The sequence below is a fragment of the Artemia sp. Qi Xiang Cuo genome, chromosome 7 (genome assembly GCF_049724085.1).
Source record: "Artemia sp. Qi Xiang Cuo chromosome 7, ASM4972408v1, whole genome shotgun sequence".
In the NCBI taxonomy this organism is placed as follows: Eukaryota; Metazoa; Arthropoda; class Branchiopoda; order Anostraca; family Artemiidae; genus Artemia; species Artemia sp. Qi Xiang Cuo.
In genome coordinates this window covers 42,562,910-42,576,510 of record NC_142800.1, presented here as the reverse complement: position 1 = coordinate 42,576,510, position 13,601 = coordinate 42,562,910, and the positions used below count along the sequence as shown (strand labels likewise).

The window sequence follows — 13,601 nt, the reverse complement described above, 5'->3', positions numbered from 1 at the left end:
ATAACATTTCTATCTTAGTAGAGTTAGTTCGCAACTATTATATAACATTCTTCAGACTAAGAGAACATTTCGAGACAAGGAATTAAATTACTCATTTTTTTTTGTCAGAGTAAATGTCGATTCACTGTCAAGAGCTGAGCAGTGTATCCTTTTTCTAGGTAAAATGGTGTTTGCTATCAGCGAGATTGAATTTTACACCTGCTTTCCCCTTAAAAATGTTCTGCAGGTTAGCACTCATCTTCAGTGGTTCTTAATTTGACTTTCTGAATTTAGAAGGTTCTAACCCCCTGAAAATAACCTTTACAACGAATCAAGAAAACTGATTATGAAAGTTTCATATGAATTGTCAGTCTATGCATAAATAACTGTAACGCTGTTTTCTTTTGTATTACAATATACCTTGTCGTTCACACACTTACACTGGAAACTAATGGAATTCTTTTAAGAATATCTAGTCAAATTTACTATGCTGCCTAAAATAGAAAAAGGTATGATGGATTAATTGGTTAAAATTGGGTTTTTTCACACAGTAGGTTAAAACTTGACTCAGTGTTCAATTAACGTGAGTGATCACTTAAAGAGTCGTGCACCTATAAAACTTCGTTTAACGACCTAACATCTATATTTTAGTTCTAAAAATTCCATTCCATTTTGAAAAAAAATGTCATTTTCCACTACGTATTTTGTTATTTATACATATATGTTACCATGAAAGACCAAAATTGGAGAATGCCAATATTCACCGGTAAATGTCCGAAATTAAATTTTTTTTTCTCCTTGGATTTAGTCAGCGTTGTCGGTTTTAGGCAAGTTTAATGGTGGCAGGTTAGATTTTTAACCCATTTCTGAGATTTATAGCCTAATTTAACATAACATATATATATATATATATATATATATATATATATATATATATATATATATATATATATATATATATATATATATATATATATATATATATATATATATATATATATATATATATATATATATATATATATATATATATATAAATATATTATGTTAAATTAGGCTATAAATCTCAGAAATTCTGTTAAAAATCTAACCTGTCACATTAAACTTGCCTAAAACTGACAACACTGACTAAATCCAAGGAGAAAAAAAAATTTAATTTCGGACATTTACCGGTGAAATTGTCATTCTCCAATTTTGGTCTTTCATGGTAACATATATGTATAAATAACAAAATACGTAGTGGAAGATGAAATTTTTTTCAAAATGGAATTTTTTAGAACTAAAATATAGAGGTTAGGTCGTTAAACGAAGTTTTATAGGTGCACGACTCTTTAAGTGATCACTAAGTTAATTGAACACTGAGTCAAGTTTTAACCTACTGTGTGAAAAAACCCGATTTTAACCAATTAATCCATCATACCTTTTTCTATTTTAGGCAGCATAGTAAATTTGACTAGAGATTCTTAAAAGAATTCCATTAGTTTCCAGTGTAAGTGTGTGAACGACAAGGTATATTGTAATAGAAAAGAAAACAGCGTTACAGTTATTTAAGCATAGACTGACAATTCATATGAAACTTTCATAATCAGTTTTCTTGATTCGTTGTAAAGGTTATTTTCAGGGGGTTAGAACCTTCTAAATTCAGAAAGTCAAATTAAGAACCACTGAAGATGAGTGCTAACCTGCAGAACATTTTTAAGGGGAAAGCAGGTGTAAAATTCAATCTCGCTGATAGCAAACACCATTTTACCTAGAAAAAGGATACATTGCTCAGCTCTTAACAGGGAATCGACATTTTCTCTGACAAAAAAAAAAGTGTAATTTAATTCCTTGTCTCGAAATGTTCTCTTAGTCTGAAGAATGTTATATAATAGTTGCGAACTAACTCTACTAAGATAGAAATGTTATTTGTTTGTTCTGGGAATCCTTAGAGTATTAGGAACCGAGCAAAGAGACACTTACCGGAGATAAAAGATCGGTCTGAACATTATTATTATGAGTTCTTAGGAAAACTCAATACAAAGTAACAAATGAAAATTAAAGGGTATAGTGAGATACTTTACTATACTTTAACTTTTAGTATAACTTAAACTTTAATTACAGTTTATACCTAACTTTAACTTTATAACTTTAACTAAACTTTTGTATAACTGTAACCTTAACTTTAGTTCTACTATGCTAAACTTTAACTGTATTGTTGGGCGTCTCAGTCTCTAGCATTTTTTGTGCGACAAAATTCGGAAATATATATATGTAATCATTTTTATGTTTGATTAAGTTTTGTGTTTGAGACGGTTTACTTTATTATTGGGATGAAAGATAATTCTGACTTCAGATTGAACGTTAGTGAAAGTTAAAGGAAACGAAGAGTTTAAATTTCATCAAGGTTTTTCTGTCTCATTTATTCCCAAATTTCGAAAGAATAAAAGATTTTTTTTTCAAATAGTAAAAAATAGAAATCAAAATCTATATCTTAATACAATAGAGTAGTTGAAATACGTCTAAAAACAAAAACAAACAAAAAACGTTGGATTAAGTTTTCCTCTTAAAATACATCTAGTATTTGACTTATAGTTTCTTTTTTTTACGATAATTTATTTCAAAGTTAACCAAATCTTTTAGATTTTTTTTTATTTTCTTTTCTTTTCTTTTTAAGTGTTAATAATAAGCTTCATGAGCAAATTTACGAAAATAAATAATATTTAGCCTGCAGAGAAGCTCAAACGTAGAGAAGAAAATACAGCTAAATAAACTAAGCAATATAGAGAAATAGAGACTAAAGAATATTTCTTGAAAGCGTAATTAAAGGAACACAAAATTTGGGGACCGAAGATTTGGAAAGCCATGTTGGTGTCAAAAGATTAACATATTATGGAAATAAACGATACGACTAAGTGTCCAAATAACAACATACAATCTTAGTATGATTTATTTTCACACAAAAAGTGTAGTTTTTATCAAATCTAAATTGATCTCCAGCAAATTTGACATCATTTTGAAATCCTTGCTCTCTCTGTTATCACTTACAGCAATCGATTTAAGTGATTATATTATTGAACAATTATAACTCTTTCTAATCATTGATTTCTGATGACTAAGTTGCTTGTTGATTTCTTACAATGTAGGTAAAACAGATTTTTCCAGGTAAGAGAAGTTCTTGAATCTCTCGGTCTCCATGAATGTCAAAACACTAGAACTTCTAACCTTTCTGGAGGTCAACGCAAGCGTCTTGCTATAGCTTTAGAGCTTGTGAACAACCCACCAGTTATGTTTTTTGATGAGCCTACAAGGTATATTTTTTTTAGATAAAAAACTAAAAAGAACTAATCATGGCAAAAAAAGCTGAAACTATGTTAGAAAATATTAGAAAAGGAAAAGATTTAAAGTGCTCGTTTAAACCCAGATTTCTTTTGAAAAAAATATTGCAGCTCATTAGATATGAATATTCCGTTGACATATACTCCACCAGCACCCATTTTCCTAACAATAACAGAATAAGGAAACTTTATCCCTGATCTCAGTTACCTTGGAACAAAGGTGCACAAGGTGAAACTCTTGGGTTTGTCAAGGGTCAAGGTGGGTCAAGGTGAAAGTAGCTAGGACGCTTCTTTATCGGTCTTGGTTTCCAATGGGTACCAGCTGCGTACAGGAGGGTTAAATTTAGTTTAGTTGAAGTTTAAGCTTTAAATATTCTAATGCAATTTTTAAGATTTGAATAGAAAGAAATCAATGAACATGAAAAATTTGAATGATTCCCAATTAGCCAAACTAAATATATATAAAAACAATATAGAGAAAAAAAAACAATTTGAGAGAGCACAGCTCTTGGGACCCATGTCTGCACATAAAACTGAACCTCATAAGGCAGTTTCTTCAAAACCTTGTCAATTGAGGGATTTGGTATAGAGCATTTCGTTCGGAAATTTCCTAGCCTGTCATCAATAGGAAAGATATAAGCCTTAGCGGAAGTTGAATAGAAGAATATTAGGGAATTTTACCGAACTTGTCCGGTGCCTTGAAGGACTGAAAGTTGTTTGGTTGTGACATCAAGTTCCATTTTCTATACTACCCTCTTGTCATCTTCCTGAAAAATCTCAGTGCAGCTAGCGATACGTAGGATGAATGATTCCATTAAGATTTGAAGATTGTTGAGACAAAGTATTAAGGATAGATAGGGTGCACATTGTATGGGAGAGTATGCTTAGAGTATCAAACGAGAATGCTCACAGTTTTAACACTCCAGAATAGTGTATATGGAAAAAATTTACCTTGATATCTATATCGTTTGGTTAAAGAAACACTTTACTATTTCTATGCACAAAATTTAACCAATTTGAATTAAATACAGCCTATGTTTAATTAAAAACAGTTTTTGCATTAATTAATTTTTTGTTAATGTTTTTATTTTATAGGTCTTTGGGACAAATCCTGTTGTTTAAGAAGTTGAAGCAATAGAAAAAAACTGAAGCTATTTTTGGATTTTGAGGCCCAAAGCTAGAATGAAACAAGTCACGGGTTAAGACAACATAATTGACTTTTTCTCATGTTATTTAGATTTTTGGCCTTCCTAAATATGAAGGTGTATCTAAGTTCTTCTTTATGTTTTTGCACCTAAGTAATTTCTATTGACTTACTTAACTTGAATCCCATCCCTCCTCGAGGGTTGTTTTTTCACATATCCTTTAATTTATCTTTTGATATGACTCTTAATAAGCTTACCTTCTGCCAGGCAGAGAAGGTACAGCATCTTGAGTGGCAAGAAATTATATTTCCTTCTCTTGGGGGGCACCCTCTAGGGCAAGAGATATGTAGCCTACACGACTTGCAAGTTCTATTTTCAGGAGACGTGTACTTTCTATACGTTTGATGTGTTCCAGCCATCGAATTTACTGTAGTTTTATTCTGTCGAGGATGGTATGTTTGACCTTGAGACTTCGGAGAAGTTTAGAGTGAGAGATCCTCTTTTAAGAGGATTTTTTTTAAGAAGAAGTGGTACCAGACACAACTACTTGGATTAAAAATCATTACATAACCAGTTGATTCCTTGGTTACTATTGTTCCAATGCAATATGTTCCAATCGCTAAGTCTTCCAATGGTGACTCTTTGTTTCAGTCCGACTCCATTTTGGAGTGGCTTGAGGCTTTTATTTGAAATTTCTATAAATTTGTTTCCCCAACACACTTTTACTATTAAGACCAATCAAAATTTTAATGTCGATTTTTGAATCTGCAGATGGCAGATGGCAGTTCTTTTTCACTACACTTTTTCACGTTTGTGGTACTATGAGTCGGGGATCGTTCTTTCCTAGGTTGCAGGGGCTGCTGCAGCGATTCACTAGGTTGCAGTGATTGTAACAACAAGTATTCCTCCCTGTCCATTTCTACTTCTTGATAGCCCTGGTCTGTTGAACATCGTTGTTTTATGTCAATTGTCGCTTGAACATTCATTGTTTTATAATCTGTATCATAATACAAAGCTTTGATACAAATACTATATCGTAAGTAATTTTGTTTGAAAGGTGGTGAGGTAGCGCTGATAATCTGTTATAAGAATCCAAGTTTGACAGCCATAAATGGCGATAAGGATAGTGCACGAGTTGAATAGCCTAAATTTAAGTGTCGTTGATAAATTTTTGTTCCTCCAGAAGGGCATCAGAATTTTAAAATCGGAGTATGCAAGTGCCAGGCAGTCTATTGATGTTTATGGAGTGGTTGTTGCCAGAGGTAAATAAGCTACCAAAATAGGTAAATTCCTCGAACCATACTATATATTATCACCATCATGCTGGAGGCTGGGATTTACCTGGGAGTCAGGTTTACGAGAGCAGCACATGGCTTTTGTTTTTTAGTTATTTGTGGTTATCATTAGAGGGTTGGTGGTCGTGTGAACGATGTTGGTCTGAGACACGGAGGTCCCGGAGGGACTCAGTGATTAAATCAATATCATCGACGTAAGCTAGTTTGATTATTACCAGCCGCCCTAGAAGGGTATCAGACGGGCTATTCTAAGGGCAAGGACGACAATTAAAAAGAGATTGAATACCTCTGGTGATAGTAAGCTACTTTTTAGAGCACCGGTCAATGCTTCAAAGCTATCGGTTAAGACTTTTCCAGTCATAACACGGCTTCTAAATTTCATGTACATGTATCTGACCAAGGAAACCAAGGGCAGTGGAATGCAAATTTAAAGAAGAATGCGGCTTAGGTCTTCTCTCTAGATAACTTTGAACATCTGTTCGAAGTCTATGAACAGATTATAGAGATCTGATAGACTGTAAAAATTGTAGCAACCGTCGATCTATTTGGTTGGAAATTCGCTTTGTATTTTGAGATCACATTTGAGCATACTGCTCGGGTGCACCCACGCATGACACTTATCAGCAAGACTGATTAGCTGATAGTTATCGCCAACCCCTCTTGAACCTTTTTCATGGACAGGGAGTATCATGGCTTCACACCATGATGAGGGGAAGTGACCTTATTCTCAGGCAGCCGTGGTAATTTTCTGACACAGGTCGACGAGGGGCTCAGAATTGTCTTTCAGAAGCTCTGGCTGTCCATCAAACCCAGTAGCTTTGTTCATATTTGAATCTCTGGTCGCTGCTTCTATTTTCGAGCAAGAAAGAATAGGCTTTCCTCGAGAAAAATCATGGGGAAACTAGATAATAGCGTTGGGTCAGAGAAGATGGTCGAGTTAAGTTTATTTTCAAAGTGTTTTTTTCCATCTAAAGTGGATCCCATCTGTGGATTGTATCTGGTGGTCTGTTTCGTCAAGGAGGGAGCTGCCTTAAGGTTTTTCTTGAAAGCCCTTCCGGACTGGTCGTATTTTTTTTTAAATAAAGGTGCGGTGAGCACTGCGTATTGCTTTCTCTACAGCCCGTTTGAGTTGCTTATACAGGTCTCTGCTTTCCCTGTCCTGCTTGTTGGTTCAGCTGTGCTTTTCATTGCACAGCTGAATGATCTTGTCTGTCTCGAATTTCTGATTTTTTTTTCTAAATAAGATGTGTTATTAATAAACATACTGTCAAATATATACTTAAAATAGAATTTGTTTTTAAATGTGTGCTAAAGAAAACACTACCTAAGACTAAATCTTGATATAAAGGAATTTTAGTACTTATAGCGAAAGTACTTATAGAGAAAAGTTGGAGTTTTCATTAATACTAACACATTTATTCTTCTAGTGGTCTTGATAGCGCATCATGTATGCAATGTATTGCACTATTGAAGGCGTTAGCTTATGGAGGAAGAACAATTGTCTGCACTATTCACCAGCCGAGTGCACGGATTTTTGAACAGTTTGATCAACTGTACATGCTAGCTGACGGACAGTGCATTTACAAAGGAGTTACTTCGGGACTGGTTTCTTTTCTTGCTTCAGCTGGTCTTCACTGTCCAAGTTACCATAATCCCGCTGATTTTGGTTCGTTTTTTTTTATTTTTTATTTAGATACGAAATTAAATTGTGAAGTGATATTAATGTGGTATCAACTCCATAAAATAAAAGATCTAAAGTCGAACTAGCCAGCCATGACAAAACAAAGGAAAGAATCTGAAAGAGACAAACGGGTCTATGGCTAGTAAAAGAAAACAAAGAGAACAAAAATCAAACGAATATTTCGCCCGTATAAAACAAGGCTTCTTCAGTGTAGAATAAAAAAAAAAGAAAAGAAAAAAACTAGAATCTAAATTAACATAAAAAAAAAATGTATAAAACTAAAACAGTCTAACTAAAATATATATGCATACAATTGCCAGCTACCCTCATGAAAACAGAAATAGAAATTGTATATGTATATATATACATAATTGTATATATATATATATATATATATATATATATATATATATATATATATATATATATATATATATATATATATATATATATATATATATATATATATATATATATAAATATTAATTTCTGTTTTTGTTTTATATATAGTCTATTACTTATATTATTTTAGTTTTAGATTCTAGTTTTTTTTTTATTCTACACAATTATTGTGTTTTTTTTATTCTATAGCTATTTTTTTTAAAATAGTTCAAAGGTCAGATAACAAAAACTCCGGTTTCGACACAACCCCTAAGGGGCCCGGCGGGCAGCCGTTGCAAGTTATGTCCTGGGGACGTATATGGTTCTTATGAAAGGGATGCTCCTATAAACTTCATAGAGGGCTCATTTGATTGGAAATTAAAAGTTTTAGTTCACTTTCTCAGAGTCAAAAGAGATTGGATGGCAATAAGCCCCTCCCCCTTTACTCCTTTTTCTTTCCCAAATCCATCTGATAAAAATTTTGAGGTGACCATTTGGTTAAAAATAGTTAAAACATCAGCTATTAAAACTTCGGGGTTGACACAACCCCCCAGGGCCCGTAGACAGGCGTTGTAAGTTATGCCCTGGCGTATATATAGTTCTTATAGAAGGGATTCTCGTATAAATGATTGATTGAAAACGGAAAGTTCTAGTTCACTTTTAAAGAGTCAAAAGAGATCAAAGGGCAATTAGCCCCCCACGCCTTTTTTTTCCTCGAACCCATCGGATTAAAAAAAATTAGAAAGCCATTTTGTTAAAAATAGTTCAAACATCAGATAATAAAAACTCCGAGGTTGACGAAAACCCATTTTTTTACTTTGATATTGTTACTTTGATACTAGTCTTTATAATTTGATGAACATTTGATTTAAAAAAAAATTTTTGATTCTGAAATAAGGAATTTTTAACAACTGGAAACTTTTTGCAATCAAAAACAAACAAAAATTAATAAAAAAAAACTTTCCAAACAAGAAGTTTTTCAAAGAAAAGTAAAGGCCATTTTAAACTTAAGATCATTAGATACAAATACATTTTAAAATTCAAACTTAAAACGACCAGAAATTACTATTAAAGAATAAATGAAACCCAAAACGAACAGAAATTAAATAAACAATCATAGCAAGAAAAACATACAATAAGTAATAATATAAATGAATAAATAAATATTAAAGCGAGTATTGCTTAAATTTAATATGCAAATCAAGCTTAAAACGAAAAAAAAAACATTTTGATATTGAAGTATAAATGAAACCCAAAATGAAGAGAAATTAAATAAACAATCAATGCAAACAAACATACAATAGATACTAATTTAAATGAATAAATATGTCTTAAAGCGAGTGAAACTTAGATTGAATATGTAAATTAAGCTTGAAACGAACAAAAATCACTACAAACAAGAGTTTGGGTATCGCCTCCTTCTCTCACTGTAAAAGTCTAAAACCTACTGCGTCATTGGCGCTTCACTGTATATGTGTCTTGAACAGACTTGGAAAGTATAAACAAAACCAATTGAATATTGATATATAATGATATTAATTTTTGAAAGATCCATCAGTTCAAGATTTTATTTCACTGTAATTTTATTTTCATTTTCAAAGCTGTAAGAACTAGAAAAGAAAATATTTGTAATATAATTTGTTTTCAGTGAAGCGCCAATGACGCAGTAGGCTTTTGATTTTTACAATTAAGGAAGGGGTCAGTATCCAAACTCTTGTTTTGTGGTGAAAACATATTCTTCTTAAATAATCTTAGAAAGAATTAATAGATTAAACTGAACATTCGATCTATAATGATATTAATTGCTGAAAGCTCATCAATTCCAAATTTTACTGTAATTTTAATATTTATTTTCAATAATTTATTTCAAATTAAGTACAAAAGAAAATATTTGTAATACAATTCGTTTTCAGTAAAGCGCCAATGATGAAGTAGATTTTAGACTCGAGCAGATGTATTTGGTGTATCATTGTTGTAAAATTGTTGTTTCTCGGGGCTTCAGTCTCTATAGACAAAGGTTGCTCCTTATTTGCCTTTAATTGCCATGAACTGTCTGAAAACTCCTCAAAAAATAAAACGATTTCAAATGTCCTCCCTGGTAGAGCTTAACGCTTATTTTTTACTGTCTTTTAACAAAAATTAAAACGAGGTATAGTTTTCTTTCTGTTTTTAGCCAGTTCTGCTTTATTTTCTTCTGTAGAAATCTTCTGTCAGAAATTAAATAAAAAAAGTTTCTGGTTTCAACTGAAAGTAAGGAACAACATTAAAACTTAAAATGAATAGAAATTATTCCGCACATAAGGGGGCTGCCTCTACCTTAATCCTCGCTCCTTATGTCAAAATTTGACTTTTTGTCTTAATTCCTTATAAAATACTGCTTAAACACATGGCCCGTTGAAAGTATTTTTTAAGAGCTCTTAAGACTTTGAGTAAAGAGTGACGATCGAGGAAGGGGCAGGCCCCCTCATATGCGGGATAATTTCTGTTTGTTTTAAATTTTATTGTTGCTCCTTACTTTCAGTTGAAAAAGCTTGTTTTTTTGTTTAATATTTGAAAAGGCCTAGCTTGAACTGAGTGCATTTTTATATTTGCTTAATTCCTTAGTCCTTCCGATTGCTTATAAGTTTGAAGAAAAAGAAAAAAGAGAAAAAATGCATTGCAGTTGACTAAAGATCAAAATGAAAGCGAAAAAAGGTATTAAAATTTTTTACGATTTTTTTTTTTTTTAATACGGATATTTGCTAGTATAGTATAGAAATAATGTGCTACTTAAGCATATTAGTATATTTTAGTAAATAATATATTAAGCATTTGATTATTCTGATTATCGTCTGCATAATTCTTTTTTGAAGTTTTGTAATTTATATCTGGTTTAAATTTCCCTATTGATCCTGTGTTCACACTTCGTCTACTTTTTTTTTTACTTTTTATTACCGTAATGCTTTTTCATCTTCAAATAACTTGGTTTGATTGGCAAAGAGTGAAAGATGTTTATTAATTTTATATTTATTTCTTAGCTATGGAAGTGGCAATTGGGGAGTATGGAGAGGTAGCTCATAAGCTCATCCTGGCAGTGGATTCTGGAATGTGTAACAAATATACCAAAGTTTTGGACAAACATGGAATTATAGAATCTGATGAAAAGGAGCTTAAAATACCAGGTAGTCAAGGTCTTATCAAGGGGGGGGGGGCGGACTACCGGATTTGAACCCCTCCGAAATTTTTGTCCGATCTGTAGAAAAGTAGCAAAAATGCATTTAAACTATTTTTTGTGTTTTGTAAAGATTTTTTTTTGTAAGAATACACGCTAGAATACAGCTAAAAAATGCATGAAGTGATAAAAAAAAAATTAACTTTCACTTAAATTAAATTTTTGTTTATTGTGCAATCTATGAGGTTACTTCGTTCAAAAGTATTTTTTCTTTTGAATTTTCATTTCAGATTATAGGAAAAAAATTGTTCGAAGCACAAAATTAGTTGTCTATGAAATATGAATGGCGCAGGCTATGTGTAATCAGAAAACACTAGAAATGTTGTAGCCTCTTAGAGATCTATTAATTAAAAAAACTTCTTCCACAAAATAAGTTTTTCAGTGAAAAGTAAAGAACTCCATTAAACAAAAAATGAGCAAAAATAAAATAAAATAATCTACCAAGCTCGAAACTACCACAAATCAGCATTGATGAATAAATAAAACCCAAAACGAACAGATATTAAAATAAATAACCGAGTCAAACTCAAAACGAGCAGAAATTAACATAAGTTGGGCGCAAAACCCTTATGCCTTCCCAAGGCCAGAACAAAATTTGCACTTTACTGAAAAAAAATACTAATGAATGTGCATTGTTAGCTTAATGCACATATACTGATATTTAGTAATCAAAATGTTAATATTATTCGATTTATTAAAGTTATAAAAGTAAAAACATTTATATTTTTTTCAGTAAAGTGCAAATTTTGTTCTGGCCTTGGGAAGGCATAGGGGTTTTGAGCCCAGCTTATGTTAATTTCTGCTCGTTTAAAACCTTAACGCCTTCTATAAAAACCTTATATGCCCCCAGGGTATAACTTAAAACGCTTGCCCTGAGGGTTGTGGGGAAGTGTCCTCCTCAAAAACATATTTTCTATCTGGAAATCAACTACGCTGAACAAAATGGCTATCTCAAAATTTTCATTGGATGTATTTGGGGAAATGATGGGCGTGGGAGGGGGGCTAGTTGCCCTCCAATCACTTTCGACTATTAAAAAGGGTACTAGCCCTTTGAATTTCCAATCGAATGAGCCTGTTTTGAAGTTTCTACGACAACACCTTCTATAAAAAACCGTATATGCCCCCAGGGCATAACTTAAAACCCTTGCCCTGATGGTTGTGGGGAAGTGTTCTCCTCAAAAACCTATTTTCTCTTTGGAAATCCACTACGCTGAACAAAATGGCTATCTCAAAATTTTGAATGGATGTGTTTGGGTGAATGGTGGGCGTGGGGGGGGGGCTAGCTGCTCTCCAATCATTTTCGACTATTAAAAAGGACACTAGCCACTCCAATTTCCAATCGAGTGAGCCTTTTGCGAAGTTTCTACGACGACTCCTTCGATACGAAGTGCCCGGGTATGAAGAAAAAAAAACCAAAAAACAACACATTGTGCCCACATCGTTCTTTACTTAGGCAGCGCTAGCGCGCTGCCTATGAAAAGCTTGGCGTGAGAGGGGGGTTAGTTACCGTCCAATCACTTTCAACTATTAAAAACGGCACTAGCCCTTTGAATTTCCAATCAAATGAACCTTTTTTGAGGTTTCTATGACAACGCCTTCTATAAAAACCTTATATGCCCCGAGGCCATAATTTAAAAACCTTGCCCTGAGGATTGTGAGGGAGTATCCTCCTCAAAGACATATTTTCTATCAGGAAGACAGCTACGGTGAGCAAAATGGCTATGCCAAAATTTCTATTGGTTATGTTTTGTGGAACGATGGGCGTGGGGGGAGGCTATGTGCCCTCCGAACACAGTGAACTATTTAAAAGGGCCCAAGCACTTTTAACTTTCAATCATATTAGCATTTTTTGAAGTTTTTACGACAAAGCCTTCTATAAAAACCGTATATGCCCCCAGGGCATACTTTAAAACCCTTGCCCCGAGGCTTTTAGGGGAGTGTCCCCCTCTAAAACATAGTTTCACACTAGAAATCAACCACGCTTAACAAAATAACTATTTCAAAATATTCATTGGATGTGTGTTAGGGACTGATGGGCGCGGGGGGGGCTAGTTGCCCTCTAATCACTTTCGACGATTATAACTGGCCCTATCTGTTTGAATTTCCGCTCGAATGAGCCTTTTTTGAAGTTTCTACGACAACGCCTTCTATAAAGACCTTATATGCCCCCAGGGCATAACTTAAAACCCTTGCCGCAAGGGTCGTGGGGGAGCGTCCTCCTCAAAAAGATATTTTCTATCTGAAAATCAACTACGCTGAACAAAATGGCTATCTCAAAATTTTGATTGGATGTGTTTGGGTGAATGGTGGGCGTGGGGGGTGGGGCTAGTTCCCCTCCAATCACTTTTGACTATTAAGAATGGAACTAGCCCTTTGAATTTCCAAGTTTCCTCCTCAAAAAGATATTTTCTATCGGGAAATCAACTATGCTGAACAAAATGGCTATCTCAAAATTTTGATTGGATGTGTTTGGGGGAATGATGGGCGTGGAAGGGGGGGGGGCTAGTTTCCCTCCAATAACTTTCGAATATTAAAAAGGGCACTAGCCCTTTGAATTTCAAATCGAATGAGCCTATTTTGAAGTTTCTACGA

The 13,601-nt window shown here is 33.4% G+C and overlaps 1 protein-coding gene across 2 annotated transcripts in view; it reads left to right on the top strand.

Annotated features, from left to right (window-relative positions):
* The window catches only part of LOC148950293 (ATP-binding cassette sub-family G member 1-like), an 89,040-nt gene that overhangs the window by 56,949 nt on the left and 18,490 nt on the right, over nt 1-13,601 (top strand). For both annotated transcript variants that reach the window (XM_089092287.1, XM_089092288.1), the window contains exons 3-5: nt 3,124-3,269; nt 7,164-7,402; nt 10,816-10,959. In XM_089092287.1, coding sequence (XP_088948413.1) covers nt 3,124-3,269; nt 7,164-7,402; nt 10,816-10,959 — 529 coding nt within the window. The remainder of the gene's footprint in view (nt 1-3,123; nt 3,270-7,163; nt 7,403-10,815; nt 10,960-13,601) is intronic.